This window comes from Pristis pectinata, chromosome 6 (genome assembly GCF_009764475.1).
Source record: "Pristis pectinata isolate sPriPec2 chromosome 6, sPriPec2.1.pri, whole genome shotgun sequence".
NCBI classification, from domain to species: Eukaryota; Metazoa; Chordata; class Chondrichthyes; order Rhinopristiformes; family Pristidae; genus Pristis; species Pristis pectinata.
The window spans coordinates 42,287,672-42,307,660 of NC_067410.1; the positions used below are offsets into that span (position 1 = coordinate 42,287,672).

Consider the following 19,989-nt stretch of genomic DNA (forward strand, 5'->3'; position numbering starts at 1 on the left):
TAGAATGTTTACTTTGCAATGCTTTGAAACTGGAACTATAAATTTGTAAAAGTTAACAATCCAGGAATGCTGGGCTTCTGAAGTAGACCACTGGTATGACCTTAGCTATAGTATTGTTGGATTCTGCGTATCAGACTTGAAGAAGGTTTACAAGTCTGAGGTACAGAGGTAGCAGCTGGGATAGAAGAGTAGTGAAAATGGATTTCATAGTCCCTTTCATAAGGGAAATAAATATGTACTTGAAAGTGAAAAACGTTCAGGACTATAGAGAATACCATTCAACATCATGACTGCTACCATGTTCTCAAGATTGTCTCTATGTCACAGTACTGGCCAAGATTGCTTGTCACTCAACATTCACTTTTATTTATGGCACTCGAGAGTTTTTCTTTAAATGTTATGCACCAAACTGGTCCTGTTAATTTTAAATGCTTCAGTTTGAAGGGAATATTAAAGGGTAGTACAAAACTATTTTTAGACTACATGCTACAATAACACCCTCAGATCTATAGAGTCTGCCAGAACAGACATCTGCCTCAAACAATGTAGCTCCATGCCGATTTCTATTATGACTAAAGTTATTAAAAGTTTTGTCTCAAGTCATCCCTCAGGATTTGGTGAAATTTCTTCCCGAAAATAGCTCCTGTTTGTGAGATCCTGTTTAAAAGGGGCTTTGACTTTGAACAAAATCCTTAAACACAAAGAGGTCTAGCATCTAAATTGGGAGAAAAGTGAAGACCTAAGAGGAAATAAAGAGTTCAACTGAACAGAAATGTTCTCCTGATAATCTATAACACAGCACCATGGCTAAATTTCTGACAGAATTAAACAAGGACAATTTTGTTTTCAGTTGCATAATTTTATTGTTTTCACGTGGATTTTTTTCCACATCTCCTAGGTGGGATTTGCATTGCTCAGTCCCTGAAAATCCCGATGGAGTCGAGAAGAGGAGACTATGATAAAATCATCAGGCGCCTTTTGGATACACCTAATGTTCGTGGCATAATCATTTTTGCCAATGAGGATGACATCAGGTGAGCAGGACACATTTGTGATCTGAATGTTGGCTTTCCCACAGTTTCCAACAGAACAACTGATGACATATTAATAATAAACCTTCATATAAAAATGTTACCAGTAGTATTAAAAGAAAGTTCAGTCTATATTTATTCAGAAAAGAAAAGATAGAGATTTTCAGGGAACTTAGAAGACATTTTGTATAAGTTGAAGTTGAGGTTTAACAAGAAGTTAGAGGGGATGGCTGGGAGGGTGGGGGTTGCACATGTGTTCTCCTGTATCATACTGGGCTTTACCTGGGGTGGTTGTAGCTGTGCTGAATGATCTGAAGTCAACTGGTGCGATAATGGGTAGGTGAGGCTTCTGCCTGAGTGAATGAGCAGTAATATTTTGGATGAGTTGAAGGATGGAAACAGGGAATTAGGCAGAGAATTAGAGAAGTCGGTCATTGAAGTACTGGAGTCGTGAGTTGGGAGGCTCTGTATGAAGCTACAAAATATAGCTTACTGTAAAAGATTACTATTTCAATTCATCTATACATGCCATAAAATTACAATGGCTTTCTGTTTCAGTGAGGTGGTTGGGGAGTGGGAATTGGAGACGTGCAATGTTGTGGAGGTGGAAATGGTAGCAGATGGTCATGAAACTGGACAAACAATCCAGAGGTTCTGACTAATAATCTGCAGTTCAGATTCTGCTGTGACTGAGCTGAGGCAGAGGGCCAGTTGTTTATTCTTGGCTTGGAATAGCCCTGAAAGTCTTCAACAATGACTTGGTGCCCACAGAGCCTTCTGATATCAAACGCACAGACAACAAAGCCTCCACCTGCTCACAACCTCTGGCTGCTGATGAATTAGTATTGCTCTCCATTAATATGGAAGAGGCAGTGAGGATTGCAGAGGCATGAAACGTACTGTGGGTATGGGAATTCAGTGACCTTCACTGGGTGGCTCAGTAACACCATTCCTGATTGAGATGGATGAGTCCTGAAGGACACTGGGGCTGTGGCAGATAATGAGAGAAACAAAGAGCCATAAACTTGCTTCACCTGATCTTTATCAATCTACTTGTTGCAGAACGATAGGTTGGAATGCCCTTTCCACATACCTTGTGCAAACATGCATAGTGTCATTGCAGTGAGGACACCCTCCTTTGCTTGGTGTGGCACTGTACTTGTGCTAAATGGATTAGTTTGTAACCAATTCAGCAACTCAGATGTTCGTCAGGTGCTGCAATCCATCAGTAGCACCTGCTTGCTTTTGGCCGTGATATGTAACCTTGTGGCATGGCATATTCTGCTCTATGCCATTTCCATTAAATGAGAGGAGAAGTCCCGGTTCAAAGAGAAATGTACAAGAGCTTTCCAAGAGCATCAGCAGAGGTACCCAAAAATGATGTCCCACTCTGGTGAAGCTACAACACAGAGTTGCATGGTTGTTGGCTGGTGGAAGACAAGAACTTATGGTCCCACAACCAACAGATCAGATCCAAGTTCTGTTGCTCAGCATACTGAATAATGACAATTAACCCATGACTAGGAGTGGGAAGCTCCATTAACAGGTCCATTCTTAATGAATTCTCAGAGCCTTGAAGATTGGCAGGACAAGGCTGAGACATTTGTAACCATCAATCAGAAATGTTAAGTCAATGATCCAACACTTTTTCTTCCTGAAGTCTCCTCCATCACATCTGCTGGAATCGGTACATTCAATTCAAGGAATGATATCAAGAAATGATTGGGAGCACTGGGTATAATGAGACTCTGTGCCTCAATAACATTCTCACTGTAGTAGTGAAGGATTATGCTCCAGAATTAATGCTGCTTTTTGCTGAGGGGTATTAGTGCAGAAACAGCACTGGCAGCTACCCAACAAAGTGGAAAATTGCCCCGATGTTGCTTGCCCGCCAATTATCATTACATCAGCCTATTTGCAATCATCAGCTGGGAGATGAAAGTTGCCATTGACAATGGTGCCCTTATACTCCAAAAACCTACTCACCAATAGTCACCTTTTGTTTGTCAGGCACATTTGGCTCCAAACCTCATAACAACCCTTGTGTAAAATACGAACACAGCTGAATTCTACAGTTGAGGTGAGAGTGACTGCCTCTGTCATCAAGGGAGAACTTAACTGCATGTGGCACCAAGAAACCCCTTGTAACATTAAAGTCAAAGGGAATCAGTGAGAAATAAAATGGTTGTGGTTGTTGGAAGGCAATTGTCTTATCCGAGGGATATCACTACAAGAATTTGTCCTGGCAGTTTGGTAGGCTCAGCCATCTGCTGCCTTCTTAATGTTGTTGCCTTCAGCAGGTCAGAACTGATGGCATTCAATGTTCTGGGCTATTTGCATCACCACGGATTAAAAAAGAGTCCATGTCAGTATGTAGCAAGACCTCACGAACATCCAGGCTTGGACTATTTAGTGGGAAGTAATGTTTGAGCCATGCAAATACTGACAATCTCCATCTCAATGAGAAATAGCCTGAACGTTTTACATATAAATTCATGGCTATGAGAGTCAGCCATGGCATACTTGGTGGAACCATTGCTTCTGAATCTGGAGGTACTGGATCTCAAAGACATGGGGACTGAGACTCGGGTTGACCCTCTGGTGGAGCACCCAGACTCCTACAGGAATGGATGGCTGCATTTCAGGTGAAGGATTAAACTGAGATCCTGCACTGTTAGCTGAATGTAAAAGATCCCATAATGCTATTACAAAGAAGAATAAGAATTATGAGAAGTGTACAATCCTTCAATCAATATTAGGGGAAGAGATTATCTTCTCATTATCACGTTGTTTAAAGGAGCTTGCAATTTGCAAATTGGCAGCCAAATTTCCTGATTCCACAAAATCTTTCTACTTAAGGCTGTGTCATATAATACTCTCAATGTCCTTGTATGAGTGCTCTTCCAGTTATTCATTTCACCATCAGTGAGCTGAAATCCTCGATATCCCTACCTACCCACACCCTGGGAATATCTTCACCACATGGTCTGTAGCAATTTAAGAAGGCAGCTGTTCACCACCTTCCCAAGGGCAGTTAGGGATGGATAAGATCTGCTGGCCTTGCCAGCATTGTCCACAATCCATGGATGAAAAAGTAAATGAAAAGTGTGGTCTTGATAATGGAGTGAATGCATAGGCAGCTGTTAACTTCAGGGTTGAGCAATGTGCCAAGTTAGGCATGATGCTCTCAACCTGCTTAAGCTAATAAATGCTCCCATATGGTTAGTTCTTAAAATAATCACATCTAAAGATTTTATACCTATATATGACACCTTCCAGTGGTGTAAATTCTAGAACCTTTTATTAACGTTATATCGGGACACTGGAGGTGTCTGGGTGTAAATATGTCAACCGTAGATCTGCATTTATTTATAAGAGCCTCGAGTTTTACCTTCTTATCAGTGTTACTAGGGAGAGTATTTGGAGTAGCAGAAATTTATTGAGCTGATTCTATTTGTAAGTTGAGTAAATTATTTGCACAGAATAGCATAATGAATGAGAGCTCATGCCTTGACGGGGTTAATTCTGAGATTGCCAATTTTGTGTACATCTGTATCTGGTACTGCTGGAGAGCTTCCCGTATTAGTGATGCATGCTGGAACACTAGAAGCCTATGATTTTATTATCTGCTATCCATATTCTGGTTTCTTATTTGGATCTGGTTAAGCTTGGAAACTTGTTTTTTCTTCTGATAACATGCAGAAGCCATTTGATCAATTAGGTCCATGCCAGCTCCCAGAGAAGCAATCCCATCAGTTCCATTCTCCCTTTCCTTATTCTGTCTCCCACATGCCCATCAACTTCCCTTTGGTTCTTTATGCCATTAACCTACACTAAGGGATAACTTACAGTGGCCAAATAACCTACTATCATGTCTTTGGGATGTGGGAGAAAATTGGAGCACCCAGGATAAACCCTCCTGGTCACAGGGAGAACATATGAACTTTGTACAGTCAACACTGGAGGTCAGGATCAAACCAGGTCCCTGGAGTGGGAGGTAGCAGCTCCACCAGGAGTGTTACTGTGCTGCCCACTTCCAATATTAAGCCCAGTTGTATAGTAATGAAAATTTCAAAATCATAATTCTACACGCAATAAAGTTAACACTCTGCTCTCTTTTCATCCTCTTTTTTTTTAACCAATTAGGTGGGTTTCCCCCGGGTGCTCCAGTTTCTTCCCGCGTTCTAAAGACATCATGAGAGATTAACGAGTTACTGTGAATTACCCTTTCCTGTTAGTTAATGGCAAAAAAAATCAAAAGGGAGTTGATGGACATGTGTGAGACAGAATATGTTGAAGGGTACAGGGAAATGAAGGGGAGTGGGGCTTATGTAATTTCTCCCCTCCCCCACAGGAGCAAGCATGAAATGGTCTTTCCAACCACAATATAAATTGAAACTTGCGTTTACTTCAGAAGAGAATAGACTTTAAATTTCTGCTCCTGAAGAAACAAAATGCAAGAAAGGTTACTTCCTATTAGAACACTGAAAAAATTTCCAGAAAGAATTAGCTCCACCATTAACAGACCACCAAAGGACCTTCCACACATGTTAAAACTTATGACATTAAAGACAGAGACTACAGTTGGTTATCTATCAAAAAATCTGAGGTGGAGAAGAAGATTGATAGTTAATGGCTCATACACCAAGAAGACAGTACTTCTGCATTTAATAGAAGTTATTAAGGAAAAAAATTAACTCAGTGCTTCCAATGAATGATCCTGGATGGTCTAAATCAGGCCATCTTTAATAAGGTGGGATGGCACAGTGGTGCATCTGGTAGACCATCTGCCTTACAGTGCCAGAAACCTGGGTGCAGTCCTGACCTCGGGTGCTGTCTGTGTGGGGTTTGCATGTTCTCCCTGTGACTGTGTGGATTTCCATAGAACCATAGAACACTACAGCACAGAAAACAGGCCATTTGGCCCTTCTAGTCTGTGCCAAAACTTTATTCCACTAGACCCATTTACCTGCACCCAGTCCATAACCCTCCAGACCTCTCCCGTCCATGTATCTATCCAATTTATTCTTAAAACTTAAGAGTGAGCCCTGCATTTACCACATCAGATGGTAGCCCGTTCCACACTCCCATCACTCTTTGAGTGAAGAAGTTCCCCCTAATGTTCCCCCTAAACCTTTCCCCTTTCACCCTAAAGCCACGTCCTCTCATACTTATCTCTCCTAACCTAGGTGGAAAGAGCCTACTCGCATTAACTCCTCATATACCCCTATAATTTTGTAAACCTCTATCAAATCTCCCCTCATTCTTCTACGCTCCAAGGAATAAAGTCCTGACCTGTTCAATCTTTCCCTGTAACCCAACTCCTGAAGACCTGACAACATTCTAGTCTCTGCTCTCTTTCAATCTTACTGATATCCTTCCTATCGTTAGGTGACCAGAACTGCACACAGTACTCCAAATTTGGCCTCACTAATGTCTTATACAACCTCACCATAACATCCCAACTCCTATACTCAATAGTTTGATTTATGAATGCCAGGATGCCAAAAGCCTTCTTTACAATCCTGTCTACCTGTGACGCCACCTCAGGGAATTACGTATCTGAACTCCCAGATCCCTTTGTTCCTCCGCACTCCTCAGTGCCCTACCATTTACTGTGTATGTTCTACCTTGATTTGTCCTTCCAAAATGCAACACCTCACACTTGTCTGCATTAAGTTCGATCTGCCATTTTCTGGCCCATTTTTCCAGTTGGTCCAGATCCCTCCGCAAGCTTTGAAAGCCTTCCTCGCTGTCCACAACACCTCCAATCTTAGTGTCATCAACAAACTTGCTGATCCAATTTACCACATTATCATCTACTTCCAGGTGCTCCAGTTTCCTCCCACATCCCAGAGACATGCAGGTTAACTGACCACTGTAAACTGCCCCTAGTGTGCAGGTGGGTGATAGAATCTGGGGGGAATTGATAAGAATGTGGGGTGACATTTTAAAAAAAAGGATTTATTTAGGATTAGTGTAAATGGGTGATAGAATGTTGGTGCAGACTCATTGGGCCGAAGGGCCTGTTTCTGTGCTGTATGTCTCCATGACTCTCTGAGAATTTTGATTAATCATTCATTCCAATTACCAGTGTCATCTGCCCATGTCACTGACCAAGATGTTGCAGGTAACTGGTGACTAATAATTCATTCTGGCATCATTTGGGTAAGAACAGGAGAGCTACCAGATTAGCCCATTGAACAGAGCACTGTTTCTGTAGTTCATTAATCTTCATATCCATTTAAGCATTTCATTTGATGTGTTCAACCCAAGCTCATCTGACTAAGGAACTATTGGTTATTTTGTGCAGGCAGGTTCTTGCAGCTGCCAAAAGAGCAAACAAAGCAGGCCATTTTATCTGGGTCGGCTCCGACAGCTGGGGCTCGAAGACTTCTCCAGTAAAACAGCACGGGGAAGTGGCTGAGGGGGCAGTGACCATTCTGCCCAAAAGAGCCTCTGTGGAAGGTAAGAACTTGGCAACTTGCAAACCATTGCTGTTACAAGTTGAACTCTTCTGTAAGGGCAGGCAAAGCACTATCTTAACCATTGAAATCTTTGTATAGATGGGAAAGGTGGCATGTTTTATTATGGAATAAGATTTTGCCAGCATCCTAATTTACAAGTGCTGTTCCTCACACATTGGTCCCACTTGGCTCACCGGTTGACTTATTCTGTCTCTGCAGAAATTGATTTAAATGATCATGATTTGGACCACAGACAGAATTCATCACAGTTCATTGGATATACTGGCAGAAGAGTATCTTTTTCTTTTAGTATGGATCTTGGGGAAAGCCTATTTTCCCCAAAGGGAGGCAGTGTTATATACTGTGGATACACAGAAACAGATTTTGCCCTCTGCAGCCTCAACATGGGTGAGCAGAATTAAAACCAACGTGTGCTTTTGCTATCACAGTGATATCATTCCCTGTGATGCAATTTCCTGTGTTTGCACTTTTGTACAAATGGAGTGAAGGAGGGATAAGTTTATGCAATATATTATGTGTTATGATTGGTTGCTTGACATATCCATGATAGAAATTGAAATGATTCATTAACCACTCATACAATGGTATTATTATGAAGCCTCCAAACAATGATCAGACTGTATTTGCCTGCATCAAGCTTAAACAATGGCTCAATTGTATTAAATGGGTAGTTTAGTAGATTTTGATTTGGCCTACCTTCCTGAGATCTAAATACAGTGGCATAGTTGTGGTATATGCCTGGAATTGTATTCGCATCTGAAGGCTACAGGCGTACAGTTCTGAAGTTCTAACTGGTTAGTTTGTGAACATGTCTACATCATAACTTTAATCTATAAAGGAGTCCTGTTAATGTTATAATGATATATACCTTAATTTTATATGATTACTGTGGTGAATTGTGTGATTGCTAATTGTTTTCATGGTCTGTTAGGTTGTTTGCACTTGGAGTGACTGTAAATGCAATTTCATGAATGAATCTGAGCCGCATTGCTGGTGGTTCAGGTGACAGAGAATGTACATCTGAAAGGATGGTGGAAGTAGGCTCAATAACAAGATTTGAAAGAGAATACGATAATGGCTCAAAGGTAAATTTGTAGAAAATGGGGAAGGAGCAGTGGAACTGCACTGATTGGATAGTTCCTTTAAATGGCTGCCAGACGTGTGATCAGTCAAACGGCCTGCAGCTGTGCTTTAAGGTTCCACAATACCGAAAAAGCAACTGCTAAAGCATGCATAATGTGCATGAGCACATGAACTTGATGGAAGCATAATTCTTAAAAACATACCTATGGCAATTCACAATTTCTGTGAGTGATTAAGGTGCATTAATAAAATAATTTCAACATTGTTTGTATTTATAAGATGTATTGAACTTAACAATCGTGCTCCCCATTCTTGCCCACGTATCACTGGCATTTACTCTATGTATCACATTCTGACTTCTCATTTGGTATTAATGATCTTCTTCTGCCTTATGTCCCTGTGTAGCATTCACTCCTGCCACATGAACATTGTTTCTTTACTCAACCATTTTGCTATGCCCTCTGGAAATCTTCATTTCAGCCCTGACACCTTTGTTCCTGCTCTAGGGCACCTCCTTACCTTGCTATTCACTCCTCTTTGCCCAGTATCCTTTTCCCTTGTTGCGAAGAGTTTTGGGAATCCTTTTCTTTGTAGTAATGTTGTTTCATATCTGTATTGATTTTAGTTTGATTCATGTCACACAGATTTAAGTAATAAAAAGGAGCTATTTGAATTATCGTCACTGTACCAGTTATTTCAACAAACTATCCAAGTAGTCCTTTTCCCCGTAGCTCATCAATTCGACCCAACTTTCCCCTGAGCACTCCCCATGGCACCCTTTTATCCAAAGCTACTATTGAACCTCCTTCCATTTCTGTTCAGGAAGAGCATTCTGGACCATTACAATCCACTTTGTAAAAGCATTTGTCCTCTCCTCCTGCCAGTTAACATATATCTGTGTCTTCTGGTTACCAATCCTCTTGGAGCAGAAAACATTTTGTTTTTATTGGTGTTTTATTTCTACAGATTGAATGAGCCTGGAACCTGAAGGAGGGGAAGCGTGTTCAGTTTTATTGTAAACTTTCACTTTATCACATGGAAGTGAATTGCCTTTGGTCCAATTTTAAAACTCCTTTCTGTTTAGAGCAGAAGATAAAATGTTATTGGGAAAAAAAACAATTCTTATTCATGGCAGCTGTGGAATTTACACTCAGCTGAAAAACCTGGACTCTAACAAAATTATTTTTTAAAATTTAATAATGATGACAGAAAAACTTCTTAATTGCTGCAAAACCCTGTTTGGCTCACTGATGCCTGTATGACACAGTGGTGCAGTGAGTTATACCACTGCCTCACAGCTCCAGTGACCCAGGTTCAATCCTGACCACGGGTGCTGTCTGTGTGGAGTTTGCACATTCACCCTATGTCTGCATGGGTTACATCTGGCTGCTCCAGGTTCCTCCAACATCCCCTAGATGTGAGGGTTGGTAGGGGAGGGATAGAGTCAGGGGAGTGGGGTAGTTGATGGGATTGTGGGGAGAATAAAATGGGATTTATTTTTGGATTGGTATAAATGGGTGCTTGTTGGTCCACAGTTGACTGAAAGATCTGATTCTGTGCTGTATGACTCTCTGACTTTAAATTCTCAACCATTTCAGCAATGTTGCAGGCAGGTCATTTTATAATGGGCCCATCCTTTTATACAGTTACTCCCCCTGATTAAGTGGTTGATGCATTAATGTAACCAGGAGCACAGCTCTCTGAACTATTTTTACTACTTTCATAGTAGAACGTTCTAATTCAATTTCAACAGCCGGATACAAGTATATAAGATTAAGAGAGGCATCGATAATGTAGACAGCTAAAATCTTTTTTCCCATGGCAGGGGTATCAAAAACCCTGCATAGGTTTAAGGTGAGCGGAAGGAGCTTTGAAGTGGATCTGAGGGGGAAGATTTTTACACAGAGAGTGGTTGGCATCTGAAACTGGCTGCCATAGCAGATGGTGGAATCAGATACAATCGCTATCTTGAGGAGACATTTAGACAGGTACTTAAATAGCCAAGGCCAAGCAGGATACAGACCTAATGCGGGCAAATGGGATGTGTGTAGATGGGCCAAAGGACCTGTTTCTATGCTGTACATTTGTGTTCCTCACAACTGATATCTCAACATGTAAACTGACCTCCAAAATACTGATGTGAAGCAGTTTTTAATAAATCTGGATATATAGATCATCTTCCAAAACACCACCAGCTAGCAGATATGCTTTCTCTTGCGCAATGCTCTTTTGGCTCAGATCCACATTATCACCTTGAATCTGTTTTGTTTATATGATGCAATTATGTGAGTAACCAGCAGAGGGATCCTAAACCTGTATTTACCATTCAAGTTACTGGCTGAGCTTCACCAGAATTGTCAGAAGTTTGCAAGTGAGATGATGGTTGCCGACAGAGGAAGAACAGAGGCAGGAGCACTGGCTGACTTCATTTTGCAACCTTAGCTGAATGCACACACATGCACACACATTTCTTATTAATGCATTGCTGACTTCACCTCCACCAAGAGGTCCAGTTCCCCTTTGTTTCTAATGTTGGCATGTTTGCATCTTGTGTTGATGGCCAGTTTATTTGGGTATGGAGGGTGGGTCAGCCTGTTTGGAGCCAGTAGAACCAACCCAAAGGCACTGGTCTTATTAGCAACACATACAAAGTGCTGGAGGAACTCAGCAGGTCAGTCAGCATCTATGGACGGAAATAAATAGTCAATGTTTCAGGTCGAGACCCTTCATCAGGACTGGAAAGGAAGAGGGCAGAAGCCAGAATAAGAAGATAGGGGGACGGGGAGGAGCACAAGCTGGCAGGTGATAGGTGAGTCCAGGTGAGGAGGGAATGTAGGCAGGTCGGGGAGGGGGGATGAAAGGGAGTGATGTGAGAAGTTAGGAGGTGATAGATGGAAGAGGCAAAGGGCTGAAGAAGAAGGAATCTGACAGGGGAGGACAGCAGACTGTGGAATTAAGGGAAGGAGGTGGGGAATGTGAGGGAGGTGATGGGCAGATCTTGAGGGCAGGGGAGGGGAAAGAGAAAGGGTGAGGGGGCCACAGGAATGAAGGAAAACAAAGGAGGGGGGGGAGAGGGAAAATGAGTGGGGAGGGGTTATCAGAAGTTAGAGAAATAGATGTTGAAGCCATCAAGTTGGAGACTACCAAGGCGGAATACGAGGTGTTGCTCCTCCAACCTGTGTCTGGCTTCAACGTGGCAGTAGAGGAGGCCATGGATAGACATGGGAGTAGGATGTGGAATTGAAGTGGCTGGCCACCGGGAGATCCGAGCTGTTGCAGCGGATGGAGCGAAGGTGCTTGATGAAGCTGTCGCCCAGTCTGCGTTGGGTCTCACCGATGTAGAGGATGCTGCACCAGATTTAATAAATGACACCCTTGGACTCACAGGTGAAGCGCTGCCTCACCTGGAAGGACTGTCTAGGGCCCTGAATGGTGGTGAGGGAGGAGGTGTAGGGACAAGTGTAGCACTTTGCACGGTTGCAGGAATAAGTGCCGGGAGGGTGATCGGTGGGGAGAGACAAGTGGACGAGGGAGTTTCGGAGAGAGCGATCCCTGCAGAAAGCGGGGAGGGGAGGAAAAGATGCACCTGGTGGTGGGATCTTGTTGGGGATGTTGGAAGTTGTGGAGAATGATGTGTTGGATGTGGAGGCTCGTGGGGTGGTAGGTGAGGACAAGAGGAACCCTGTCCCTGTTCTGTCAGGGCCGTGGGGGAGTGATGGGGTGAGGGCAGATGTGCGGGAAATGGAGGAGATGCAGGTGAGGGCAGCATTGATGGTGGTGGAAGGGAAACCCCATTTTTTGAAAAAGGAGGACATCTCAGATGTCCTGGAGAGGAAAGCCTGATCATGGGAACAGATACTGTGGAGGCGCAGGAACTGGGAGAAGGGGATGGCATCCTTGCAAGTGACAGGGTAGGAAGAGGTATAGTCAAGGTAGGTTTGTGGGAGTCGGTAGGTTTGTAAAAGATGTCTGTGGTTAATCTGTCTCCGGAGGTGGGGACAGAGAGATCCTTAAAGGGGAGAGAGGTGTCGGAGATGGACCAACTGAATCTAAGGGCAGGGTGGAAGTTGGAGGCAAAGTTGATGCAATTGACAAGCTCAGCCTGGTGCAGGAAGCAGCCCCAATGCAGTCGTCAATGTAGTGGAGAGATAGTTGGGGGGCTTCACCGGTGTAGGCTTTGAACATGGACTGTTCCATGTAGCCGACAAAGAGGGAGGCAAAGCTGGGGCCCATGCGAGTACCCATGGCTACACCTTTGGTTTGGAGAAAGTGGGAGAGCCGAAAGAGAAGTTGTTGAGGGTGACCACCAGTTCTGCCAGACAGAGGAGGGTGGTGGTGGAGGGGAACTGGTTGGGTCTGTTGTCGTGAAAGAAGCCGAGAGTATTAGGGCCTTCTTGTTGGGGGATGGAAGTGTACAGGGACTGCATGTCTGTAGTAAAAATGAAGCGGTCAGTGCTGGGGAACTGAAAGTTGTTGAAGTGATGGAGGTCATGCTAAGTGTCACAGACGTAGGTGGGAAGGGACTGAAGCAAGGAGACAAAATGGAGTCAAGATACGAGGACACGAGTTCAGTGGGGCAGGAACAAGCAGAAACAAGGGGCCTACTTGGCAGTTATGTTTGTGGATCTTGGGTTGGAGGTAGAACTGGGCAGTATGGGGTAGGGAAACTATGAGGTAGGAGACTGTAGATGGGAGATCTCCAGAGCTGATGTGGTGGGTGATGGTGCGGGAGACAATGGCTCCTTGGTGGGGTCCTGGTTGAGGGGTAAGTAAGAGGAGGTGTCCGAGAGTTGATGCCCGGCCTCGGCAAGATAAAGGTCAGTCACCAGACTACAAAAGCACCGCCCTTGTCTGCGGGTTTGATGGTGAGGTTAGGATTAGTACAGAGAGATTGGAGGGCAGTGTTTTCAGAGGGGGTGAGGTTGGAATAAGTGAGGGGAGTGGTAAAGTCAAGCTGATTAATGTCCCATTGGCAGTTAGAGATGAAAAGATCCAGCATGGGCTGAAGGCCAGAACGGGGTGGTCTTACTAGACTGGAGAAGCACTGTTCCTCTCGTTAGTGCAATCTTAATACTGGACCTTACCATATCACTTGTTTTTTTTCATAATTACAGTTATTCTTAAGTTGAAAGGGTTTTTTTTCTGGCCTGTTAATCTTTTTGAAGCTCTTGGTCCAGCTTTAGTTAGTATCCTAGGTCAGGATGTATGATGTTGTGGAGCAAATGTAACGCAGAAGGACACACAGATGTCATCCTGTCCTGGTGACCAGACTTTCGGAAGTTTATGAAGGTCCTGTACAGGGTAGGAAAAAATTTAGTAGGATGGTGGTAAGGCTGAGGGATTTCAGCTGTCGGGTTAGTCTGCTGAGGCTGAGGTTGTTCTCCTTGCAAAAGGTGAGGAGTTTGAGTAGGGGTGGACAATATCATGATGGCTTTAGACAGGGTAAATAGGGGAAATATATTCTCATTGGTGGATGATTCGAGGACCAGACATAGATTTAAAATTTAGAAAGGCACAAAAGGATGTGAGGAAAAAGATCTGGAACTCACTGCCTGTAAGGTTAGTGGAAGCAGAATTAATCAGGGCTTTTAAGAGGAATTGATAGGCACTTGAGGTAAAATGTTTTGGAATGCTCTAGGGAAGGGAGCTATCAGTATTCCTCTACTGAGAGCTAACATGGACTTGATGTGCCAACTGGCCTCCTACCGTGCAGGAAAAGCTCTATGGTTTTCTGAAATGATGAGACTAAAGCTGGCCTATTTCTGTTGGTGAAAACCTCCATAACACCTGACTCAATAGTGATGGAAAATCTAACGTACAATGGATGTGTTGCTAAGGCTGAGAAAATGTGAGACCTCTTCTACTTGGTGAAAAGACACCAGCACTTTGCACACTGGTTCCAGACCACCCTCGGGAAAGAATAATCAGTAACACCTTAGATGTATTTTGATGTTTCATCATATTTCTTGCATTGCCCATTATTCTTGTCTCTCTGTCTGCCTGTGTGTAGATTTATCAGTCAGGTCTGAATCTTCCTTTCGAATCAATTGCTCCTCTGGCAGGTTGCACATTGAGTTTGATTTAATTGGGCAGCACAGATTTGTAAAGCTGCTGCCTCACAGCACCTGATACCAGGTTCAAACCTGACCTCAGGTTCTGTCCGTATGGAGTTTGCATGTTCTCTCTGTGACTGCTTCAGTTTCTCTGGGTGCTCCGGTTTCCTCCCATGTTGCAAAGGTGTGTAGGTTGGAAGGCTAATTGGTGACTGTAAATTGCTCCTCGTGTGTAGGTCAATGGTATAATCAAGGTAGGGGACAGTTAATCCAAGTTTTTAAAAAATGGGATTAATATAGGTTTACTGTAAATGGGTACTTGATATTCAGTGCAGACTTGGTTGCTGCCTGGCCTGCTGAGTTTCTCCAGCATCATCGTGTTTTTCATCTAGATTCCAGCATCTGCAGTCCTTTGTTTCTCTTCTATCTCACTATGACTAGTTCCCATCAGCCTCATTCATTTCCCTTTGTCCCACCATTAGTGGCAGGATGAGAGCTCCTCACAGATTAAAGATATTCAAGTATTGGATGTTTGTCAAGATGAGTTTAGAAATGACTCCTAAAAGTAAGGAGATCTGTTTAGAGTTCATTAATTATAGTAAATACATAAGTATGGCTCAGTTTAAGTATGTCCTTTGTATACTGGGTAGCATGTACTATATACTCAAGGATAGAGTGTCCTAATGCAGCCAATTTCCACATCAACCCATCTGCCTCAGGTTGAGTGCCTGTGTTCCAGGAATGAGCATAACAATTTTCTTTTCACAAGATCATTCCACTTACAAAAGCCACATTTCACATACCCTTCTGACAGTTCCTGGCTTTAGATAATGCTTCTAATAGCACCTGGTACTGGCAGAGAATTCCTCTGCCCTGCAACATTTCTGGCCCATGAGTGCAGTTGCTTAGTGAACTTGTGCATAACGTCGCACACTCTCTGTGTACAAAAACTTACTCCGCACATTTCCTTTAAACTTATCCCTTCTCATCCTCAAGCTATGTCCTCCAGTATTTGACATTTCTACACAGGGGAAGAAGACTCTATATACCCTATCAATGCCTCTCATAATTTTATAAACCTCTATCAGGTCTCCCCTCAGTCTCTGGAGAAAACAATCCAAATTTGTCCAACCCATCTTTATAGCTGAAACTCTCTAATTCAGGCAGCAACATGGTATATCTCTTCTGCACCCTCTCCAAAGCCTTCGCATCCTTCCTGTAATGTGGTGACAACAGCTGCACACAACACCCCAAGTGCGACCTAACCAAAGTTTTATACAGCTGCAGCATGACTTCCTGACCCTTATACTCAATGCCCCAACCGTTGAAGGCAAGCATGCCACACACCTTTCTCACCACCCTATCCACTTGTGTTGCCACTTTAAGGGAGCCATGGCCTTGGATCCCAAGATCCCTTGATACATCAGTGCTCCTAAGGGTCCTGCCACTTACTGAATACTTTTCCCTTACATTTGATCTCCTAAAATGCAACACTTCACACTTGCCCAGATTAAACTCCATCTGCCATTTCTCCATCCACATCTGCAACAGATCAATATCCTGCTGTACCCTTTGACATATATAAATATATATACAAAAGAGATCACAACGTTGATCCCTGTGGAATACCACTGGTCACATACCTCCATTCAGAATAATATACCTCCACCAGTACCCTCTGTCTCCTATGGTCAAGCCAATTTTGAATCCCATCTGTCAAGTGACCATGTATCCCATGCATCTCAATCATCTGGATCAGCCTACTATGAGGGACCTTGTCAAGTGTCTTACTAAAGTTTTCTGTGCCAATTCCCCATAACCCTTGATCTTTCAGACAATTATCTACTTCCTCTTTAAACATCTCCAATAATTTGGCATCCAGAACACTCTGGGGTATCCTCTGTGAGAAGTTCCAATGCATTTCAGTTTTATATGACTGCCCCCTTGTATCTATGACCTCTCATTCAATATTCTCCCACTCATGGAAAGATGTTGGCATCTACCATGTCATGCCATCTGAGGATTTATGTATTTCAGAAAGATCACTCGTGATTATTTTAAGCTTCAAAATAGATCCAGTTTCTTTAGCCACTCGTGATACATGATCGGCAACCCTCTAAACCCAGGAATTAACCTCAGTGAATCTCTGCCTTCAATACTAGCATATTCTTTATTTAAATATGGGGACCAATCTGTGCACATTATTCCAGGTGTGGCCTCATGGTATCCTGTACAATTGTAACAATATTTCTCTATTCCTAAACTCTAACCCATTTGCAATAATGGCTAATATACTATTTGTCTTCTGAATTACTTGCTGTACTTGCCTGGTAACTTTTTTATGACTCATACACAAGAACTCCTAGATCTCTCTGTACTTCACTCATTTGCAGTATCTTTCCATTTAGATAGTAATCTGCCTTTTCAATTTCTCCTACTGAAGTGCATGATCTTACATTGTCTAATTTAAATACCACTTGCCATGTTTTGGCGCAGCTACTCAACCGATCTATGTCCTGTTGCAGAGTTCAAATATCTGCGTTGCATCATGCCATCCCACCTATTTTTGTGCCATCAGCAAACTTGAATACCTGTCCCTCTTCCAGAACATTAATATAGATGGTAAATAATTGAGGACAAAGAACGGATCCTTAGGGCACACCACTTGTTACATCCTTCCAGGCTGAAAAAGACTCATTTATTCTAACTCTCTGTTTTCTGCACGATTGCCAGTTTTCAATCCATGTTAACACACTTATCCCAATACTGTGACCTGTTACCTTTTGCCCCAGTCTTTATGTCGTACCTTTTGAAATGCCTTTTGGAAATCAAAATGCACAGGTTCACCCTCATTAACTCTGCTTTCTATACACTCGAAGAACTGTAGGAAATTGTTTGCAGTTTAATTCCTCTCTAATTTAATGCAACTTTTTTAGTTGCTTTTGCTGCTCCATTTCTGGCCTTTTGTGCGTTCCCAATTTAATCACGACTCTTCAGTAATCAAAGGCCCAACTCTTTATTTTACTCCCTGAATTTTTATACTTCTCTTTCCTAGTTTAAGATGTTCTCTATGCTCTATCTCCCTGCTGTGAAACTGTCATATTTTGCTGCTTAATGCATTTGTGAAGCACCTTGGGATGTGTTACCACATTAAAAATCCTTTATAAATATAATTTGATGTGGTGTATCCATTTGATGAATGCATTTAATGAGGATATCAAGGGACATTCACTAGCCCAATCTGTCTGCATCTACATTTAGTTAAGAGACTTCTAATGGAAAATAAATTATCTTATATCATGGTGGAGACTTTACATTTAAGTTTATCTAATCCCAATATACCAGCAGAGGTTTCAAACAAGACATGACATACAACACAAAATGGTGGTTACTTTGACTCCACTGGAGGATTTCAAAGGACTGGAGATGTTTAAAATTATATCTGTGATCAGGCTTCAAATTGTTCAACCAGACCGAGTCATACCAAAAGCATAAAAGTCAACTTGATGATCAACTGCATTATATTTTTATAACAATGTTAAAAGAAATCTTGTATGCATAATTAAATGAAAGTTATTACCAATATCAAAAGTGGTAAATTTATAACTTGTGGAGTACTGTCTCTTAAACAAAAATTGGCTGTTGTTTGGAAACGGGTTCAGGGCTGGGTTTATTGTTGCTTTAGTTGAAATGATTTCCATTTCAGGACTTTGAGTGCTGACGATTTGCTGTCATCTGTAATATATTGCAGAGAATTCAGATTGTTTTAAATTCAGGATATGTTGTCGCAGAGTCCGGAGTTTTCTGAGGAACATGTTACAAAAACTGAAGTGATGTCCCCCAGGTCTGCTCTGAATTGAATCAAATATTTGTATCCCTCTTTATTCTATCAGTGAAATCTCTTGTGTGTCATTTCACTCTCCAATGATTATGCCTGTCAGGTCTGGTCTGTGCTGTGACCACCTTTTCACCTTGACGGTGTAGACGTCTAGCTGAAGAGAACAGTGTCATTTGACTTTCTTTATCAAACGTTTGAGCATTTACCCTGGTATTGTTCAGATATCTCAGATAATCAGTGTCACACAGAGAAGCCAAGTTTTCTGATGTTTTGTCAAGTGACACCCATTATTTCATGCCTGGGTTGATCCAGTCTTCTGTAGTTGTCTGTTTGTGGTGGGTACTGGACTGGAAGCTGAACTGATACCAGTGATGCCTCCTTTGGTTCATGTTGTGATCATAGAACTTGGATCTGCTGATGTTAGAGTGAGGCAGAGCAGACTGGGATTACAATGAAAATGAGGTTATGGCTGATGATTTTGATTTGACAGTTCCATCTGTTTCCTGTAACTCTCAGTTACCTTGGTTTCTCAAAATCTATCCTCAGTCTTGAAGTATTTGAGGATCCATTGTCCTCTGGGAAAGTGAATTCCAAAGTTCATAGCCTCAGAGTAAAGCATTTCCTCCTCATCCCAGAACTAACGGCAAACCCCATTATCTTAAGGTTATGGCCTCCAGTTCTATATACTCCAGTCAGAGGAAACAATGTCTCAGCATTTATCCTGTCTAAGCTTTTCAGATTCTTGTAACTTTTGTTGTGCTTACTTCCCATTCATCTAAACTCCACAGAGTGTTGTCCCATCTCATTCAATCACTCTTCTGGGGGAAGAATCCTTATCCCAGGAATCATTTTGTGAATTGAGGTTGCAATAGCTTCGGGGCAAGAACATCATTTCTTTGGTTTGGAGACCAAATTATACACGGTTCTTTGTTCTGCTACTGTAGACTCATGTCAGAAATTCCAGAATTAAGCAGAAAAGATATAGTTAACAGGTTCAAATGAAACCCTAAGGCTTTCATTTTGACAATTTCAATGCATTGGCATGACTCCTATTTTCCCCATATGTAAATCGGAATTCATTCAAAACTCTGCAGCTCATCTTCCAAAACGCATTAAGTCTTGTTCAGCCATTTCCCCAAACTTATTGACCAAAAGGCCTCCCAATACGTTAAGGTTCAGTTTTAATATTCACAAAGTTGTTTTTGAATCTCTCCATGACTTTGTCCATTTATGTCAAAGTAGCCTCCACCAGTCCTACTTCTCTTCCAGATCTCTGTAGAGCTCCAATTCTGCTCCTGCATCCCTGTCCCCTCCGCTTTCAGTAGCTTTAGTCATAGGCAACTGTATTTGGAGTTGACTGGACCCTAATCTCTGGAATTCTCTCTTTCATCCTTGCTGCATCTCAGCTTTTCTTTACTTTTAAAATGCGCCTTAAAAATTATATCACTGACCAAATGTTTGGCCCTCTGTTGTAATATCTTTACATAGCCATCTGT

At 42.3% G+C, this 19,989-nt stretch overlaps 1 protein-coding gene across 1 annotated transcript in view; it reads left to right on the top strand.

Moving 5' to 3' along the window:
- LOC127571338 (metabotropic glutamate receptor 7-like) overlaps positions 1-19,989 on the top strand; it is a 547,846-nt gene that overhangs the window by 260,227 nt on the left and 267,630 nt on the right. The window contains exons 3-4 of the mRNA XM_052017627.1: positions 899-1,034; positions 7,345-7,499. Coding sequence (XP_051873587.1) covers positions 899-1,034; positions 7,345-7,499 — 291 coding nt within the window. The remainder of the gene's footprint in view (positions 1-898; positions 1,035-7,344; positions 7,500-19,989) is intronic.